At 46.5% G+C, this 22,006-nt stretch overlaps 1 protein-coding gene across 1 annotated transcript in view; it reads left to right on the forward strand.

Moving 5' to 3' along the window:
- The window catches only part of LOC137562258 (uncharacterized), a 91,584-nt gene that overhangs the window by 61,815 nt on the left and 7,763 nt on the right, over positions 1 to 22,006 (forward strand). The window contains exon 6 of the mRNA XM_068273590.1: positions 13,227 to 13,264. Within this exon, the coding sequence (XP_068129691.1) occupies positions 13,227 to 13,264 (38 nt within the window). The remainder of the gene's footprint in view (positions 1 to 13,226; positions 13,265 to 22,006) is intronic.

A 22,006-nucleotide genomic window follows, 5' to 3' on the forward strand; every position in this document is an offset into this window, starting at 1 on the left:
GGCATAATACAATGTGCAGTCACACAGATGCAGTAAAAGGTATGTACTGACTGCTGGTATAATACAATGTGCAGTCATACAGATGCAGTGAAAGGTATGCACTGACTGCTGTATAATAATGAGACGACTACACTTGAAATCCTATAACGAGAATCTATTATGGAGGGCAAGTCTGCCATCCATTCAAGTGAAAGTTATGCACTGCATGTTGTATGCATAATACAACATGCAGTCACAGAGATGCAGTTAAAGGTACTGACTGCTGGTATAATACAATGTGCAGTCACACAGATGCAGTGAAAGGTATACACTGACTGCTGGTATAATACTATGTGCAGTCACACAGGTGCAGTGAAAAGGTATGCACTGACTGGTTTATAAAACAGTGTGCAGTCACACAGATGCAGTGAAAGGTATGCAGTGACTGGTGGTATAATATAATGTGCAGTCACACGGGTGCAGTGAAAGGTACTGAGTGCTGGTATAATACAATGTGCAGTCACACAGATGCAGTGAAGGGTATGCAGTGACTGGTGGTATAATATAATGTGCAGTCACACAGGTGCAGTGAAAGGTATACACTGACTGGTGGTATAATACAATGTGCAGGCACACAGGTGCAATGAAAAAGTATGCACTGACTGGTATATAAAACAGTGTGCTGTCACACAAAAGTGTGCACTGAATGTGCTGGGCCTGGCACAGAATAGCAATTAGCAAGGGCCAGCTGTGACAGACAGAGCTGTATATGCAGAGTCAGTGGGCCACACAAAAAAAAAACACATCACAAGAACATTAGCTCTTAACCACTTGCCGACCGCCCACAGCCGATGGGCGGCGGCAAGGGCTGGGCCCAAACGACCGCAATACGCCCATCGGTGGCGGTGGGCATGGTTATGCGGTGATCACATCATTCATGACGCGATCAACCGCCGGTGACAGGCTCCGCCCCACTTGCGCAGTAACCTGCTGGCCGTTCGGAAGCGCCGGCGGGTTACTAGCTGCCCAATCGCCGAATACAAAGTGTATAATACGCTTTGTAATGTATACAAAGCATATTATACAGGCTGCCTCCTGCCCTGGTGGTCCCAGTGATCGAGGGACCACCAGGGCAGGCTGCAGCCACGCAGGTAAGCACCCAAGCACAATGATATGCCCCCCTCTTCCCTCTGATCACCCACAGCACCCCTCAGACCCCTGTATGCACCCAATCACCCCCTAATCACCCATCAATCACTCTCTGTCACTATCTGTCAGCGCTATTTTTATGATTAGGTCCTAAACTGCCCCCTGGGGCGCCTGATCACCCCCCCCACACTCTCAGATCCTCCCCAGCCCCCCCATGTGTACTGTATAGATCTATCCTCCCCTGTAATCTCCTGTCAATCACCCGTCAATCACCACCTGTCACTGCCACCTATCAGATCAGACCCTAACCTGCCTCTTACGGGCATATGATCGCCCACAGACCCACCCTCAGATCACCTCCAAAGTGCATTGTTTACATCTTTTCTGCCATCTAATCACCCACTGATCACCCATCAATCACCACCTGTCACTGCTACCCATCAGATCAGACCCCTATCTGCCCCTAGGGCACCCAATCACCCGCCCACGACCTCAGACCCCCCCTGACCTCCCCCCTGTGTACTGTATACATCTATTCTCCCCTGTAATGACATGTCAATCACCCGTCAATCACCTGTCAATCACCTGTCAATCACCCGTTAATCACCCCGTCAATCACCCCGTCACCACATGTCACTGCCACCCATCAGATCAGACCCCAACCTGCCTCTTACGGGCATCTGATCACCCACCCACACCATCAGATCGCCCACAGACCCACCCTCAGATCACCTCCAGAGTGCATTGTTTACATCTGTTCTGCCATCTAATCGCCCACTGATCACCCATCAATCACCCTCTGTCACCACCTGTCACTGCTACCCATCAGATCAAACCCTAATCTGCCCCTTGGGCACCAAATCACCCGCCCACACCCTCAGAACTCCCTCAGACCCCAGCCCTGATCACCTCGCCAGTGCATTGGTTGCATCTATTTCCCCCTCTAATCACACCTTGAGACACTCATCAATCCCCTCCTGTCACCACCTGTCACCCCCTAGCACAACTACCCATCAGATCAGGCCTTCATTTGTCCCGTGTGGGCTCCTGATCACTCGGCCAAACCCTCAGATCCCCCTCAGACCCCCTTCCGATCACCTCCCCAGTGCATTGATTGCATCTATTTTCCCCTCTAATCACCCCCTGAGACACCCATCAATCACATGCCCATGTTCTCTGCTGCCATGTCCAGGTCACGATTTGAGAACATCCTGCGCTTCCTGCACTTCAGTGCCAATACAACCTGTCATCTAAGAGGCCACCCTGCTTATGGCCGGTTCCTCAAAATTCGCCCCCTCATAGACCACCTGTCATCAAAATTTGCAGATGCTTATACCCCTGAACAGTCATTTTGAGGCATTTGGTTTCCAGACTACTCACGGTCTTGGGCCCCTAAAATGCCAGGGCAGTATAGGAACCCCACAAGTGACGCCATTTTAGAAAAAAGACACCCCAAGGTATTCCGTTAGGTGTATGACGAGTTCATAGAAGATTTTATTTTTTGTCAAAAGTTAGCGGAAATTGATTTTTATTGTTTCTTTTCACAAAGTGTCATTTTCCACTAACTTGTGACAAAAAAAATCGTCTATGAACTCACCATACTCCTAACAGAATACCTTAGGGTGTCTTCTTTCTAAAATGGGGTCACTTGTGGGGTTCCTATACTGCCCTGGCATTTTAGGGGCCCTAAACCGTGAGGAGTAGTCTAGAAACCAAATGCTTAAAAAAAACCTGTGAATAGGACGTTGGGCCCCTTGGCGCACCTAGGCTGCAAAAAAGTGTCACATGTGGTATCGCCGTACTCAGCAGAAGTAGTATAATGTGTTTTGGGGTGTATTTTTACACATACCTATGCTGGGTGGGAGAAACCTCTCTGTAAATGGACAATTGTGTGTGAAAAACAATCAAAAAATTGTCATTTACAGAGATATTTCTCCCACCCGGCATGGGAATATGTAAAAAGACACCACAAAACACATTATACTACTTCTCCTGAGTATGGCGGTACCACATGTGTGGCACTTTTTGGCACCCTAACTGCGCTAAGGGGCCCAAAGTCCAATGAGTACCTTTAGGATTTCACAGGTCCTTTTGAGAAATTTGGTTTCAAGACTACTCCTCACGGTTTAGAGCCCCTAAAATGCCAGGGCAGTATAGGAACCCCACAAGTGACCCCCTTTTAGAAAGAAGACACCCCAAGGTATTCCGTTAGGTGTATGATTTCATTTTTTGTTACAAGTTAGCGGAAATTGATTTTTATTTGTAACGATTGGTGTCAGCAAGAACAGATTTTCTGAGTATTGGTGATCTGCAGTATCACCAATAATGCAGATGTTATACCTGATTATGTGGTGATCTGCAGAATCACCAATAATACAAGTATAGCAAGACACAGGACACACAGGTGTAAGATAGTGTTTTGGTGCAACAGTAAATATTGATGGAGATACCCACTATCCCAGAGGGGCTGGTAGAAGGGGGTATCTCTAAGGAACACAGTAATCAGTACTCCAGCAGGCTGGAGACACAGAGCAATAGTGATAGTTTCACCCGAGGAGCGGGTGATGCACAGTGAGACAATGTAGAGTGATCACTCGAGGAGCGTGTGATTCAGACTGTACTGCAGCAGGGATTCCCTGAGGGGCAGGAGATCCCGACAGTGCTGTATTAGCTAGTCACCTGAGAAGCAGGCGATAAGACTGTACTGCAGCTATTAACCTGAGGAGCAGGTGATTAAGACTGTACTGCAGCTATCAACCTGATGAGCAGGTGATTAAGACTGTACTGCAGCTATCAACCTGATGAGCAGGTGATTAAGACTGTACTGCAGCTATCAACCTGAGGAGCAGGTGATTAAGACTGTACTGCAACTATCAACCTGAGGAGCAGGTGATTAATACTGTACTGCAGCTATCAACCTTAGGAGCAGGTGATTCAGACTATACTGCAGCTATCTACCTGAGGAGCAGGTGATTCAGATTATACTGCAGCTATCTACCTGAGGAGCAGGTGATAACTAAACTGAGAGTTCCTCACCAGGACTAAGCTCCCTGGTGAGGGCAGAAGAGTCAGACAAGCAGGTTTGGCAACACACTGACAGATACGGTACAGAGACAGGAAGCTAAATCAGAGTAGCAGTTCAGGCAGAGTCGGCAACTTATAGCAGATAGGCAAAGGTACCGAATCAGAGAGCAGAAGAATAGTCAAACTAGCAGAAGGTCATAACAAATAATACAATTCAATTAGTACTTTAAGCTATCAACAGAATCTGGCTAAGTGTGGATCCCCAGCTCCAGCTGGTTCTAGCACACTTTGGGATCTGACTAGGTCTGAGTGCTAACACGTAGCATATGCAACAGCAGACACGGAACAACTGACAGTCAGGTCCTATATATACTAAACGCGCTCTATAGCGCCGCCTCAGTCACTCAGCCAATCCAGAGCATAGCTGGAGTCAGCTGACCGAGTGATCAGCTGACTCCCCTTCTAGATGCATAAAGGTCCTTTCGCTCGGCGCGTGCGCATGTAGCCCTTAGTCTATGAGCGATAGAAGGACCAGGCAAAGCACCAGGCAAAGCACCAGCATGTAACTGTGCGGCGGAAACCGCCGGCTGCAACGCGGAGATAGCCGGATTAGCCGCCATGCCGCTTGCTGTTGCGGCGGTATCTCCGCTATCCATTACAGTACCCCCCCCTGAGGAGTGGACCCCGGACACTTCCTACCCAGTTACCCAGGATGTAACTCATGAAACTCCTTCTTCAACTCCTCTGCATGCATGCAACAATCCGGCACCCAAGCTCTCTCCTCTAGGCCATAGCCCTTCCAATGAACCAGGAACTGCACAGAATTCTGCACTAATCGAGAATCCAGAATCTTCTCGATCTCATACTCTGGTTGATCGGCAATCATCACAGGGGGGGGGGGGGAAGGAATCCACATGCACAGCAGGTTTAAGCAAAGAAACATGGAATGATCTCACACCTCTCATGCTGGCTGGGAGATCAATTACATACGTCACATCATTGATTTTCTTAGACACAGGGTACGGGCCTATGAATCTGGGTCCTAACTTGGGAGACGGTTGTTTTAAGGCTAAATGTCAAGTAGACACCCACACCTTATCTCCTGGGGAAAACTTCCATTCCACTGACCGCCTTTTATCTGTCTGTTTTTTCTGAACCTGGAAGGCTTTCCTCAGATTTCTTTTTACCAGGACCCAAATTTCCCTTAAAGCCCTTTGCCAATCTTCTAGAGCCGGAAAGGGAGAAGATGCTACTGGCAAAGGAGAAAACTTGGGAGATCTCCCTGAGACCACCTGAAATGGAGAGAAACCTGAAGATGAGCTTTCAGGTTATTATGCGCAAATTCTGCAAAAGGCAGGCACTTCACCCAATCTGATTGCGCATCTGCCACGTAAAACCTAAGAAATTGTACTAGTGACTGGTTAACCCTTTCGGTCTGACCATTGGTCTGTGGGTGATAGCCTGATGAAAACGAAAGGTCCATATTGAGCTGACAGCAAAAGGCTCTCCAGAATTCCGACACAAACTGGACTCCCCTATCTGACACTACATTTTCCGGAATGCCATGCAGCCAGAAAATGTGCCGGATGAAGAGATCAGCCAATTCCTGGGCCGAGGGGAGTCCTTTCAGAAGTACGAAATGAGCCATTTTACTGAACCTATCCACTACCACCCAGATGACCATCTTGCCTTCGGAGCTAGGGAGTTACCCTACGAAGTCCATGGACACATGAGTCCAGGGTTCGTTTGGCACCAGCAAGGACTGAAGGGTACCCACAGGTGCCTGGTGAGATGGCTTACTTCTGGCACACACAGCACATTCTCTTACAAACTCCTTGCAATCGAGTGCCAATGATGGCCACCATACACATCTAGCTAACAGATCCTGAGTACGGGCAGCTCCGGGATGCCCTGCATTCTTATGGGTATGGAATAGTTGCAAAATTTGTAAGCGGAAGGGAAGTGGCACGAAGTGAACCCCCCTCAGGCTTCCCCTCAGGGATGTCCTGTTGGTAAGGCCTTAAAGTACTCGCCCAATTTTCCCAGGTCTCCGTGGCTGCTACCACTAATCTTTGAGGTAAGATGGTTTCAGGGGCTGTAGGCTGCACTGTCTCAGGCTCAAAGCACCTAGAAAGTGCATCTGCTTTGACCTTGAAAAGAACAGGGACCAGCGGGCCTGTCGGGGACTGAGTCTTTTGGCCCCTTCAATGTACTCCAAGTTCTTGTGATCAGTATAAACTGTAATAGTATGTTCTGCCAATGACGCCATTCTTCAAAGGCTAACTTAATGGCCAGAAGTTCCCGATTGCCAATACCGTAGTTCCTCTCGGCTGGAGAGCACCTACGAGAAAAGAAGGCACAGGGATGAAGTTTGCCTTGTAAGCCAGAGTGCTGAGACAGTACAGCCCCAACCCCAACCTCTGATGCATCAACCTCAACGATGAAGGGGAAGGTGACATCCACATGTCTCAGAATGGGAGCAGAACAAAATAGCTTTTTAAGCGTAGCAAAGGCAGATTGTGCCTCTGCCGACCAATGGCAAGTGTCAGCCCCTTTTTTGGTAAGGCTGGTTAGGGGTGATACCACAGAAGAAAATCCCTTGATGAATTTCCTGTAGTAATTAGCAAAGCCAAGAAATCTTTGGAGTGCCTTCAATCCTACAGGTTGAGGCCACTCCAATACAGCAGAGACTTTTTCAGGATCCATGGAAAGGCCTGCAGTGGAAATGATACATCCCAAAAAAGGGACTTGTGTGACCTCAAAGAGGCACTTCTCGAACTTTGCGTACAACGAGTTCTGCCTTCGTTTCCATAACACATACTTCATATGTTTACGATGTTCTGTCAGGTTGGGAGAGAAAATCAGTATATCATCCAAATATACTAAGACAAATTTTCCCAGAACCTCCCTAAAAACTTCATTAATCAATTCTTGGAAAACGGCGGGCGCATTACACAACCCGAAGGGCATAACCAGATACTCGTAATGCCCATCGGGTGTGTTGAACGCCGTCTTCCATTCATCACCGTCCCTAATGTGTACCAGGTTGTATGCCCCTCGAAGATCCAATTTAGAGAAAATACTGGCATTAGTCAACTGAGCAAACAAATCATCTATCAAAGGCAGTGGATAACGATTCTTTACTGTGATTTTATTTAAACCCCGATAGTCAATGCAAGGTCTGAGCCCACCGTCCTTTTTTTGTACAAAGAAGAACCCAGCTCCCGTGGAGATCTGGAAGGACGGATAAAGCCTTTGGCCAGATTTTCTTTAATATACTCCTGCATAGCCAACTTCTCTGGTCCAGACAAATTGTAGAGATGGCCTCTAGGAGGCATACAACCTGGTCTGAACTCAATGGGACAATCGAAACTCCGGTGAGGGGGGAATTTGTCTGCTGATTTGGGACAAAATACATCCGCAAATTCTGCGTACTGCACTGGCACCCCTTTGACTTGAACCTTGGTGGCACAAACAGCAACTCTCTCCAGACAATGATGATGACAATGGGTAGGCCAGCTCTGCAGCTGACCGGACGCCCAGTCAATCTGAGAGGAGTGTAGTTGCAACCAGGGCATACCAAGGATAATGGTAGAGGTTGCCATCTGCAGGACAAAGAACTGTAATTTATCCTTATGTAGCACCCCTATAGTACACAGCAGTGAGGGAGTCTGAGAAAGAGGCTGTCTACACTGTAGAGGAGAATCATCTACTGCTGTAACCAAAATCTGACGGTCCAGCGGGAGCAAAGGAATGCCCAATTTTTTCACAAAGTCATAGTCTATAAAATTGGCTGCAGAGCCCGAGTCCACGGATGCCTCTGTGGCCGTAGCCCGACCCTCCCAAGTGATGGAACAGGGGAGGAGTAAACGGTTATTATTTAGAGGTAGAAACGGCTCGCCTAGGGTATTACCTCTGACTACACCTAGGCGGCAGCGTTTCCTGACTTTTTAGGGCAATTCTGGACAATGTGACCCTCCTCAGCACAGTATAGACAGAGTCTTTCTGACCTTCTGCGATTCCTTTCCACTTGCGTCAGCCTCGAGTGACCGATCTGCATCGGTTCGTCTGGAGGTGACGAGGGTGGAGAAGAGGCGTAGGAAACAGATCTTATAGCGTTCTTCCCACGCGTTTGACTCTGATAGCGAAGGCGGCGATCAACCCGTACCTCCAACGCAATTGCTTCGTCTAGAGACTTAGGCTCAGGATGCCCTAACATTAAATCAGAAACTGCATTCGATAATCCTTACAGGAAACAGTCTAACAATGCATATGTTCCCCATCTAGCCGACACAGTCCACTTCCTGAACTCAGCGGCGTAAACCTCAACCAGATTACGACCCTGCCTGAGCATTTTCAGTTTCCGCTTTGGAAACGAGGAAAAAAAGAACCGAGAGCCCAATCTGTTGTAGTATGTTAAATAAAGAGGCGCTCTGGCTTGATACTGATCTTCAGCTGTGTTCTCCTTTTACGATTGCCTGATGAAGCGGGATGTTGGCCCGTGAAACGCGTTGCATCAATTTTTTGGAGATTGTGTTAAAATAAATATAGTTGTAAAACTTACGGCTGAACTTGGCCTGGTCATTGCTATACTTGAGGGAGGTGAATCCACCCATGTCCCTCCTTTTAGTCTGATTTTAATTATTTTATCCTATTTTGGCGCCTCTATTACTTTTGTTTACTCATTTTCAGTTTCCGCTCAGCAGTGGTAGCAATATCCGGATCATCGTAAATAACGGCCATGGCCTTAAAAAACTCCTGAACTGAAGATAACGCTTCATGCTCAGCATTCAGATTATATGCCCATGTTTGTGAATCTCCTGACAGAAGGGTCTTTATGAATGTTACCCTCTGGTTCTCAGATCCTGACAGATTGGGCCTCAACTCAAAATAAGACAACACACGATTCCTGAAATTCTGAAAATCAGATCTATGGCCAGAAAACTTTTCAGGTACGGACATGCGGAGGTCCGTGACTAGAGGGAGAGCACTGCATCAACGGCTGTCTGGAGTACCTGTACAGTCTCAGACAATTGAGTAATCTGAGTCTGTTGGGTATTAATCACCCCGGTAAGATTGTTTACCACGGTGGTCAGGACTCTGACTTGGTCACGCAGTGCGTCCATATTGTTTGGTCTGATGTTCTGTAACGATTGGTGTCAGCAAGAACAGATTTTCTGATTATTGGTGATCTGCAGTATCACCAATAATACAGATGTTATACATGATTATGTGGTGATTTGCAGAATCACCAATAATACAAGTATAGCAAGACACAGGACACACAGGTGTAAGATAGTGTTTTGGTGCAACAGTAAATATGGATGGAGATACCCACTATCCCAGAGGGGCTGGTAGAAGGGGGTATCTCTAAGGAACACAGTAATTAGTACTCCAGCAGGCTGGAGACACAGAGCAATAGTGATAGTTTCACCCGAGGAGCGGGTGATGCACAGTGAGACAATGTAGAGTGATCACTCGACGAGCGAGTGATTCAGACTGTACTGCAGCAGGGATTCCCTGAGGGGCAGGAGATCCCGACAGTGCTGTATTAGCTAGTCACCTGAGGAGCAGGCGATAAGACTGTACTGCAGCTATCAACCTGAGGAGCAGGCGATAAGACTGTACTGCAGCTATCAACCTGAGGAGCAGGTGATTCAGACTATACTGCAGCTATCAACCTGAGGAGCAGGTGATTCAGACTATACTGCAGCTATCTACCTGAAGAGCAGGTGATTAAGACTGTACTGCAGCTATCAACCTGAGGAGCAGGTGATTCAGACTATACTGCAGCTATCTACCTGAGGAGCAGGTGATAACTAAACTGAGAGTCCCTCACCAGGACTAAGCTCCCTGGTGAGGGCAGAAGAGTCAGGCAAGCAGGTTTGGCAACACACGGACAGATACGGTACAGAGACAGGAAGCTAAATCAGAGTAGTAGTTCAGGCAGAGTCGGCAACTTATAGCAGATAGGCAAAGGTACCGAATCAGAGAGCAGAAGAATAGTCAAACTAGCAGAAGGTCATAACAAATAATACAGTTCAATTAGTACTTTAAGCTATCAACAGAATCTGGCTAAGTGTGGATCCCCAGCTCCAGCTGGTTCTAGCACACTTTGGGATCTGACTAGGTCTGAGTGCTAACACGTAGCATATGCAACAGCAGATGCGGAACAACTGACAGTCAGATCCTATATATACTAAACGCGCTCTATAGCGCCGCCCCAGTCACTCAGCCAACCCAGAGCATAGCTGGAGTCAGCTGACCGAGTGATCAGCTGACTCCCCTTCTAGATGCATAAAGGTCCTTTCGCTTAGCGCGCGCACGTAGCCCTTAGTCTATGAGCGATAGAAGGACCAGGCAAAGCACCAGCATGTAACTGTGCGGCAAAAACCGCCGGCTGCGACGCGGAGATAGCCGCCATGCCACTTGCTGTTGCGCGGTATCTCCGCTATCCATTACATTATTGTTTTTTTTTCACAAAGTGTCAATTTCCGCTAACTTGTGAAAAAAAAAATCTTCTATGAGCTCACCATACTCCTAACAAAATGCCTTGTGGTGTTGTCTTTCTAAAATGGGGTCACTTGTGGGGTTCCTAAACTGCCCTGGCATTTTAGGGGCCCTAAACCGTGAGGAATAGTCTTGAAGCCAAATGTCTCAAAATGACCTGTGAAATCCTAAAGGTATTCATTGGACTTTGGGCCCCTTAGCGCAGTTAGGGTGCAAAAAAAGTGCCACACATGTGGTATCGCTATACTCAGGAGAAGTAGTATAATGTGTTTTGGGATGTATTTTTCCACATACCCATGCTGGGTGGGAGAAATATCTTTCCAAATGGACAATTGTGTGTAAAAAAAATCAAAACATTGTCATTTACAGAGATATGTCTCCCACCCAGCATGGGGATGTGTAAAAATACCTCAAAACACATTATACTACTTCTCCTGAGTATGGCAATACCACGTGTGGCACTTTTTTGCAGCCTAACTGCGCGAAGGGGCCCAAAGTCCAATGAGCACCTTTAGGCTTTACAGGGGTGCTTACAATTTAGCACCACCCAAAATGCCATGACAGTAAACACACCCCACAAATGACCGCATTTTGGAAAGTAGACACTTCAAGGTATTCAGAGAAGGGTCCGTGGCAGATTTCATTTTTTTTTGTCACAAGTTAGAAATGGAAACTTTTTTTTTTTGTCTCAAAGTGTCATATTCGCTAACTTGTGACAAAAAATAAAATCTTCTATGAACTCACCATGTCTCTCAGTGAATACTTTGGGATGTCTTCTTTCCAAAATGGGGTCATTTGGGGGGTATTTATACTATCCTGAAATTTTAGCACCTAATGAAACCTGACAGGTGCTCAGAAAAGTCAGAGAGGCTTCAAAATGGGGAAATTCACTTTTGGCACCATAGTTTATAAACGCTATAACTTTTACCTAAACCAATAAATATACACTGAATGTTTTTTTTTTTTTTTTTATCAAAGACATGTAGCACAATAAATATTGGACAAAAATGTATACAGAGATTTTACTTTATTTGACAAATTTTATCACAGAAAGTTTAAAAAAAAATCATTTTTTTGTCAAAATTCATGTCTTTTTTGATGAATATAATAAAAACTAAAACTGGCAGCAGCAATCAAATAGCACCTAAAGAAAGCTGTATTAGTGACAAGAAAAGGAGGTAAAATTCATTTAGATAGTAGGTTGTATGACCGAGCAATAAACCGGTAAATCTGCAGTGGTCTGAATGGAAAAAAAGGCTCTGGTCCTTAAGGGGTTAACCTCCCTGTCGCTAAGCCCGAGCTACATTCAGGCTAGCCACCGCAGAGGATCACATGGCCCCGGAATGATTTTTTTTGCTAAAATTTGCTGCAATACCTTAAGCTAGCACTTGGCTAGCTAACTATGTCCAGAGTATGTAGAGAGAGTTTGGTGCACTGGGCTACTTCACTGGGCCTCCCCGGAGTGCTCCAAACCAATGACAGTTCCACTCAGCCAGGTACTCAAAGTTGAAAGCGATGGGCACATCCAGTATAAAAAAGCCTTTATTGGAAAAATAGTTTAAAAATTGTATGCAAAAAATACAACAGCTACAGTTGCTGGGAGAGCAAGAGGGAGACAAGCATGTACTGGATGTGCCCATCGCTTTCAACTTTGAGTACCTAGCTAACTATGTCCCCCAAGTTTCTCCGCTCCCCACCGATCCCCCCCGATCGCCGCTGTAAAACGTACCCCCTAGGGATCCTGTGATGGCGCAGCCTCCCAATCAGCTCCAGGCTTCGCTATGGGGAGGATCGGGACTGCGCACGACGTCATGACATCGATGACGTCAGACAACATGTCCGATCGTTGCCATATCGACGACTGAAGCTGAATGGTGAAGCTGCGGCTCTTGCGGGATCGCGGAGGGGTAAATATTGCCGGCGACGATCGGGGGGTTTAGTTAGGTGCGGCGAGGCTTGGGGGACATAGTTAGCTAGCGAAGTGCTAGCTAAAGCATAAAAAAAAAACATTTTATTAAAAAAAATCCTCCTGCGGACGCAGCCTCTGAAACTGCGTACCGCCAGGGAGGTTAAATGAGCTTTTTTTTTGTGTGGTGCTTTTCAGCAACAAATATCAGCAAGGAGCAAGCTAACAGACCTAACTATCGATTTCCCTATGTCTGCAGTAACCTCTCCCTTCTCTCACTAAAGCAGGCAGACAGAGTGAGAAAATGGCCGACGCTGCTGCCTTATATAAGGGGGGGCGGGGTTCCAGTAGGGAGTGCAGCCTTATTGGCTGCCATGTGTCTGCTGACTGTGATGTAGAGGGTCAAAGTTTAGCCCAATGATGTAGTATAGGGGGCAGGTAGAACTCGGTATATGTTCGCATTTCGACGCGAACACGTACCCGCGTTGTTCGCATGCAAACCATTCGAGGCAATCTCTATTTACCAGTTACAGTCTAGCTTCACTCTGAATTCTGAGACAGTGCAAAAAGTTTCTGTACCAAATAGCATAAATATTTTGAAACAAATCACTAAAGCAAGAAAGAAATGACTAAAATGACTTTCAAACAAATGTTTCAGCCATTCCAATGCTCAAGACCTCTTGGAGGAGTATGAATGTAAGTAATTCACTATAATGTTAACTTTTGCTAAATGAGATTTATGGAAGAAAGTATATTTATAAACTGTACATGGTTATGGGTTATCAATGATTATGCTTCAATCTTCAAAAAGGCATCTATGGCAGAAGATTTCAACATTATGATATAGTATAGCTTTTGTAAAGGATAGTATTTTTCTCACCTGTGGTCACCTGAAGTACTCCTGGAGGTTTACATATTTGTTAGGAGTATTCCATAACTGTGTGTAAATGCTTTTCAAACATCCATTTGTGCCTTTAAAGAGAAGCTTAAGTGACATTTGACATGATAAACAACTGCAAGTACAGTGGCAAGCACACAAATACATATGCAGAGTAGTTTTTCTTCTTTCTTTGTCTGAAATAGTTAATATTCAACTATGCAACTGACAGTTTTTCTCCAGTCAGGACCCTGTCGCCCTATAGTGCCCCTCGCTCATGTTGTGGGAAATGTAAATCTAGCATAGCTTTAGCATAGGTGTGATTCATGTATAGATTAGGAATGCTAAGTAGGCTGTATATTTCATATGCTGTTCTGTTATAGGCTAACCAAATCACAGCCTCTAAGACTCTGGTTGGGTCAGCTCTGTACCTGGGCACTGTATGTAGCCACAACGGGGGTCTCATTCTCTGTGGAGGCGGTTCTCTGCACAGTGGGATATGAGCAGACTGGGTGCTTGCATTGGTATCCATGGGAGTGATGCTGTTGCCCATATGTCAGTTTATGTCACTAATGGATCTTTCAGAGGGGCCTGATCAACTTTGATGGACGATCTAAAACACAGAATCGGTTTCCACAGTCCATGAGAGCCCTGTACATGATTGGATGTGAATTGTCTTATGGACTAATGTAACCCGATTTATCCATTAGCACCAGGCACTCGGCTGAGTGGAGTCCACCAGACACTGACTTAGATGAAATGATCAAAGATTTATTTATGACCTAACAGTGGTCACTGTAGAAATGAATAAACCAAATACACTTCAATGTCACAATACACTTTCCTTACACATCCATGGTCAAATAACACAATCTCCTGGTCTTCACTGCCGGTGCACTGGTAAAAGCTGTGGAATAAAAAGGTTAGTTACACACAAAGTATTTGAGCTACAAAGGTCTTCTCGTACAACAATCCACTTTACAGCATATACAATACACAGTACCGTTGTTGGGCGTGGGCTGGGGGTAAGGGGTTGGTCTACTGAGCAATTCAGTTCAGCTCCTAAACAGTTCTCAGTCCCTTCCAACCAAGTCCAAGCTACATTGCTCAGCAAAACCTTGGGGGAAACTGGTGGCAGTTCTTAAGATGGTACTGAATAATTCACAATCTCACTGGTTGGTCCCCAGGTAGGAGGCTCAACTTGTTCACAGATCTGTTAGGCTCTTTTACTCTTTGTATGGTCACACTCAACCCACTTCACCTCTAAATGCCTCCCCTTGGGATGGGGCCTCCCAAAATAACAAACAAAACAAAATATAAATCTAATAATCAGAAAGGGTTAGATCAAAATAAAAGTAAATGAAATAAAATAAAATATAAAGTGACCAACGCACCACTCTATACCATCAATAACACCCTCTTACAATAGAACTTTGTTTAAGTGCACTATGATGTCAAGGCTGAATAAGCTCTAATTTAGAGTTGATGTAAAACTTGTACTCCAACTTAGTTGACTTTGTATTTTGATCAGGTATCGCCTGGTTTCTCCTGCAGCACACTTTAGGATCACAAGATGCAATGTAACGCCTCCTCCTTCACTTATCTTCTTCAATACTGTTAAGTTCTCTTTAAATCTCAGATTCTCTGTAATTCTGCAGAACACATCAACTGAAGAACTTGTAAGCACGGTGAGTTAGTAATTAGCGCTCTTGCCTTGCAGTGCTGGGTCCCCAGTTCGTATCCCAGCCAGGTCAACATCTGCAAGAAATTTGTATGTTCTCCCCTGTGTCTGCGTGGGTTTCCTCCGGGCACTCCGGTTTCCTCCCACATCCCAAAAACATACAGATAAGTTAATTGGCTTCCCCTAAATTGGCCCTAGACTATGATACATACACTACACAATATAAACATATGACTAAGGTAGGGATTAGAATGTGAGCTCCTCTGAGGGACAGTTAGTGACAAGACTATATATACTCTGTAGAGCGCTGCGGAAGATGTTGGCGCTATATAAATACTACATAATAATAATAGTAACTTTAACTCCTGACTTGAAATGGACTTGACAGGAACAATGTCTCTTCATATACCAAGACTTAATGCAAGCGGGGGCTGAGTCAGCTAAGCGGGTACTTTAGGGAGGCTACTAATATCTCTCAGCAGCAGCAAGGCCTGAACACTCAATACACTACTTATAATCAACAGTAACTACTTTTAGCACAATGTCGCTGTGTGTGGAAAGCTTTCTCACACTAACAGTCTCTAGTAACACCACTTTAGAACACACTCTGTGGCTTGTAGTTGGCCCTCAGGCCTGTACTCATCTGTCTGCTGCATAGCTCAGGTCTGGGCAGGGTCTGCCGCCTCCGGTCACTGTCCAACCTGCTGCCGCTGTCCTTACTGCTCTACGCTGGTCACTAGATGGCCGCCGGGTCCCCTCACACTCTCTGGGCGACTGCTATGGCCTCTCTCTCTGTCCACCTCCTTCCTGCTCTGCACCGCCAGCTCCTGGTTCTAAGTCACGTCCTTCTCCTCACTCTCTCAGGTGCGCTCTCTCTGGTCTCAGCCAGTTCCCTCCGGCTACACCGGGTAATCTCCGCTCTCTGCAATAGCTCTCTGACAGGCGGTGCGGGACTTTTGGAAAGTTCCAGCAAGTTCCCTGCTTTGCATACTCTGGTCGCTTAGCAACGGTCTATGCGATCACGTGGACGCTTACACTCCCTTCTCATGCGCTGTTTTAGTTCCACAAACCTGGCGTCTAAGACTTAAAGGCACCACACAGAAAAATACATTAGCACTTTGTAACCCTCTTTTGGGGCGTTACACTAATTCTCATTTAATCACTAAACTGCTGTGTGTCAGAATGGCTGCTTGGGATAATGGGGGGAAGGTAACATTCTTTGTACTTTCTACACATGGTTACTTCTTTGCACACAGCACTTTGAGTATGCCTCCACAGGAAGTGCCGCTAAGGTCTTCCTGTTAAACCTGCATTTCTATTGGCTTAACCACTTGCCGACCGCGCACTCATAACGCGCGCCGGCAAAGTGGCAGCTGCAGGACCAGTGACGCAGATCTGCGTCGCCGGCTGCAGGCTAATTAATCAGGAAACTGCCGCTCGCGCGAGCGGCTGCTTCCTGTCAATTCACGGCGGGGGGCTCCGTGAATAGCCTGCGGACCGCAGCTCGCAGGCTAAATGTAAACACAAGCGGAAATAATCCGCTTTGTTTACATTTATACAACTCTATGGAGGAGAGGTTGGGCAGGCACTCGGTATGACCCAAAGATGAGGTGCAGCAAGTATTTGTGGGTTGTTACGTTCTTCCTCAGCAGAAACTATGTGCTCAAGACCGTTTGTCAGCAGTGTCATTGAACATATTGCAAGAAAGGAAGTGGTCTGGCACTGTAGCTTTTAATACGTTTCAGCAGGCATACATAAGTGAAAACAATGATGTGGCAACATGTGGCAAAGTAGTACACTGTATCACAAGTACTTATCGTGCTGCTGCTGAGGTGAGGGAGAGACGTCTGTGGGCGCCAGTGGGTGCACGGCATTACGACCGTTTCGCTGTGGAATAAGCCTTGCTTCTTCTGAGGCCTGTGTGCACAATGTGCGAAGCGGAAGACGCTAAAGAAATAGCTGTCTTCCGTACAAAGTCCCCTCCTACCATTCCCACAATCCCCAGTTAGCTGACCAATGAGAGCAACTGCTACCCAAGAGGGAGCGTGGTGACGCCGCACACCGCTCGCTCATCAGAGCCACTGAAGCAACGAGCGTGTGCGCATTTCTATGGAGACTGCTCCACCCCCAAACCGCATCACCAGCCGGTGAGCGAGCTCCCGGCCAGGACGCGACCAGGGGGCGTGTAACATACAGAGCTCCTTTGTATACGTATGCTGTTGCCAGGGGGATTACCTGGAACTAGCTTATTAGCTTAAAAAAGATACGCAATAAATATAGGATACAAACTCTCCATGCATATGAGAAAGCATGTAGGAGAAAAGCGCTGGGGAGAGAGGAGGGGAGGGGGGGAGGGGGGAGGGGGGGGGGGAAGAGGTGAGGAAAGTGTGAAGTGAGGGGGGGTAGAACAGGAAAAAAGGGGTGATAGGACAGGGCACCAGGAACCCAGACAGAGGTCCCGTAAAGGGGAAGAAAGGGGGAATACACAACCAGTGTGTAGGACAGGAATCACTGAGCAATAACGGTATTAAATAACATCATGACTGCATGCTGTAAACCTTAAATAGGAGACTAATACAAAAATGCATATAAATATACATAAATATAAAAGTACAAAAATATATAAGTTTAAATACCTATTGAAAATTTTTTTTATACAAAGCTGCAGTCATGATGTATATGATGAGGAACAGAGTAGGTAATAGGCTATAGAACCCCAAATAGGAGGGACCTAGGGGTCCAGGAAACAGGCCAAGTCGACATAGTCGTTTAGACCCAAGGGGCCCATAGCGTCCGTCTTGAAAATCCACTTAGCTTCCAATCTCAAAAGTAACTTCTTTCTATTGCCACCTCTGCGGGGAAGATTGCAAAGGTCCACACAAGCAAAAGAAAGGAGGCTTGGGTCAGAATTGTGTGCTGTGGCCATATGGTCAACAATCCTGGGGCAGCCTTTCCCTTTTGGGAGCAGGCGTACATGTTCCAAGATTCTATCTTTGACCATTCTGGTCGTCTTGCCAACGTAAAAACGCTGGCAAGAACACCATAATGCATAAACGACAAAAGTCGTTCTGCAGGTGGCAAAAAACGGGACCTTGAATTGGACAGGACCGAGTCGATAAGACTCGCCATTTTCATGTGGCGACAAGCTTTACAAAAACCGCAGCGGTGATTGCCTGCAGAGGCAATACTATCCAGCCATGTGCGGTGTGGACTTTCACGGAAATCGCTATGGACCAAAAGGTCACCAATTGTGGGTGCTTTCTTAAACGCAACAAGAGGTTTAGAAGGTAAACATTCTTTTAGGATAGGGTCTTGAAGTAGGATAGGCCAATTCTTATTGATAACATCCTTGATTTCTCTTTCCATTGGGGAATATTTGAAGGTAAAAACTCCTAGTCCTTTCTTCTGATGGCTAGGATTATTTTTCCTTCTGTTGATTAAATCCAACCTATCTCAGTCTTTTCAAGGCTTCATTCATTGCTGAATCGAGAGCCACGCTGTCATAGCCTCTTAGCAACAAATGTGACTTTAGTTCATTAGCCTGTTTGACAAAATCGTCCAGTCTGGTGTTGTTTCTGCGTAAACACAGAAACTGGCCAAGCGGGAGTGATCTAGTGACATGAGAGGGATGGTAACTGTTTGAATGTAGAATCGTGTTAGAGGCCGTCGGTTTACGATAACCCCTTGTCACGACTCCACAGTCTTCAATCAAGAGTTCCAAATCCAGGAAGCAGATTTTCTCTCTGGAATATTCCATAGTAAACAACATATTAACATCGTTGGTGTTGAGGTACTTCAAAAAGTCCATTAAGGTTGCAACATCTCCAGACCAGAAGGCCAAGACATCATCCACATATCTGGACCACATCCTCAGGTACATCCTGTGTGGATTGTCCAAATCATGGACGTGCCTCTCCTCCCATGCCCCGAGAAACAGATTAGCGTAAGTACATGCGGCGGGAGTCCCCATCGCAGTGCCAGAGATCTGCTGGTACCACGTATCGCCAAATAAGAAAGCATTGTGGGTAAGTACAAAAGCTAGACAATCACAGAGATATTCATTAAAGCGGAGATCTTTTTCATTTCTGTCAAGATACATTTTGACAGCTTTGATCCCTTCGTTATGCGGTATTCTGCTATAAAGACTGGTAACATCGATGGTTACCAACAGATCTCCTTGACACCACGACGTGGACTCTAAGCCCTCCAAGACGTCCAAAGTATCGCCTAGATAGGAGGGGACATGGGACAAGAGGGGCCTGAGGACATGGTCCAGATACCTGGACAGTCTTTCTGTGACCGACCCCAGGCCCGACACGATCGGTCGGCCCGGGGGGTCGGTCAGAGATTTGTGGATCTTTGGTAAGTGATAACACACTGGTTTAACTGGAAATTCAGGCAGGAGGTCGTTGGCTAGTCTCGGTGTCAAAAAGCCCCCCTCCACCCCCTGTCGTAGGAGGGACCTCAGCGCAGATAGAAAACCCACAGTGGGGTCGCCCCTCAGGGGTCTGTAGGTGGAGGCATCCGGGAGTTGCCTTAAGGCCTCTTTTTTATAATCTGCAGCATAAAGGAGAACAACTGATCCTCCCTTATCCGCCTTCCTGATTGTTAGATCGGGGCGATTTTTAAGCCATTTCAAGGCGCGCAGCTCGGTGGTGGTTAGATTCAGCTGTGATTGTGGATAAACAAGGGCTTTTAATTCTCTGTCTACTTGTTTCTCGAAAATATCAATAGCAGATCCTGCTTGTGTAGGAAAAGGCATTACTGATTTACAAGGCTGAAATTTGTTGTGATCATGCAACGACACTGCAGTCGGAGCTGAATCCATCAATAGTTCATTTAGAGCAGAAATAGCCTCTAGTTCTCTATCGTTCCAACTTTTGGAGGCGCTGAAACCCAAAGTTCCTATAGTAGGCTTAAAAAGTGGCCGGATCAAGCCTCCTTGTGAGGACTCCTCCAACCTCCTTTTTTCAAAGTGGTGTCTTATATTCAGTTTTCTTACTCCCTTATAAAGATCGACTTTAAAGTCGGAGTATTCAAATTTAGAGGACAGAGAAAAGTTCAGCCCCTTGTTTAATAAATCTTCAACACCTTCAGGTAGCTCCACCGATGTCAAATTCACCACATTCGATTTAACGTTTGAAGGCATATTTAGTGTCTTATTTTTCTCTTCTTGCTCCCTCCTTTTGTCTTGTCTTCCCAGGTGACTTGTCTGTCTCTTACTTTTCCCTCTCCCTCGGCGTATTCGTCGTCTAAAGGGGCCTCCGACTCGTCAGTAGTCGGTTTGTTAGGGTTCTGCGGTTTCGGTGTTTTCCGCGGTTTTTGTGGTCTTTGCTTTGGTGCTTTATTTGGGGTCTCTTCTCCGCTAGATTCTGATTCTGTTGTCCAGTACCCTTTTGGCTTTCGGGGGATACGTGGTCTCCCTCTCGGCCCCTGGCTAGCAGGCAATGTCCAAGTGAAGATTCTTCCAAATTTATAATCTTCTCTATCTCTCAAGTACTTTTTTAATTTCTGAGCTTTAATGCTATCCTGAAGGGGCACCAACTTCTTATCAATCTTGTTTAGCGTAGCTTTAAAACTATCGTCAGTCACCAATTTCTTAAATTCCAATTTGCTCTCCGCTATGGCAGATGTGAGCAGGTTCAATTCAACTTTACTCCTGTTGAGCACTATGTTTTGTAGACGTGCAGAATGTTCAAGAAATTCCTGTTTCCAAGTCTCCAGGAACTTGGGGTCCTGTCTGTACTCTGAGGGTTCTTGGTATCTTCTGAACCCTCTAGCAACTAAGTCCTCGTCTCGATATTTCTCAAGCGTGGTTACTGTCCAAAAGACTCCCACTTCCCTTTCACAGAGCCTCTCTAAGTTCTGCTCCAGCACCTTGGCGCCCACAGTAGAATTAGAACTATTGGGACCGCTGGAATAGGTGAAAAAACCAGATAGGTCCGACCTCCCTGCTGTGACGTGATCACCTTGAATGTTTACAGCTTCATCTGCGGTGTCGATCTCCTCAGGGGAAGTATCTTCGCCTGCGATCGACATACCTGGTGCTCAATGCCAAAGGAACAACTGTATGTAAATCAATGGAGGAGAGGTTGGGCAGGCACTCGGTATGACCCAAAGATGAGGTGCAGCAAGTATTTGTGGGTTGTTACGTTCTTCCTCAGCAGAAACTACGTGCTCAAGACCGTTTGTCAGCAGTGTCATTGAACATATTGCAAGAAAGGAAGTGGTCTGGCACTGTAGCTTTTAATACGTTTCAGCAGGCATACATAAGTGAAAACAATGATGTGGCAACATGTGGCAAAGTAGTACACTGTATCACAAGTACTTATCGTGCTGCTGCTGAGGTGAGGGAGAGACGTCTGTGGGCGCCAGTGGGTGCACGGCCTTACGACCGTTTCGCTGTGGAATAAGCCTTGCTTCTTCTGAGGCCTGTGTGCACAATGTGCGAAGCGGAAGACGCTAAAGAAATAGCTGTCTTCCGTACAAAGTCCCCGCCTACCATTCCCACAATCCCCAGTTAGCTGACCAATGAGAGCAACTGCTACCCAAGAGGGAGCGTGGTGACGCCGCACACCGCCCGCTCATCAGAGCCACTGAAGCAACGAGTGTGTGCGCGTTCCTATGGAGACTGCTCCACCCCCAAACCGTGTCACCAGCCGGCGAGCGAGCTCCCGGCCAGGACGCGACCAGGGGGCGTGTAACATACAGAGCTCCTTTGTATACGTATGCTGTTGCCAGGGGGATTACCTGGAACTAGCAATGCTCTCATTGGTCAGCTAACTGGGGATTGTGGGAATGGTAGGCGGGGACTTTGTACGGAAGACAGCTATTTCTTTAGCGTCTTCCGCTTCGCACATTGTGCACACAGGCCTCAGAA

This window comes from Hyperolius riggenbachi, chromosome 3, assembly GCF_040937935.1.
Source record: "Hyperolius riggenbachi isolate aHypRig1 chromosome 3, aHypRig1.pri, whole genome shotgun sequence".
NCBI classification, from domain to species: domain Eukaryota; kingdom Metazoa; phylum Chordata; class Amphibia; order Anura; family Hyperoliidae; genus Hyperolius; species Hyperolius riggenbachi.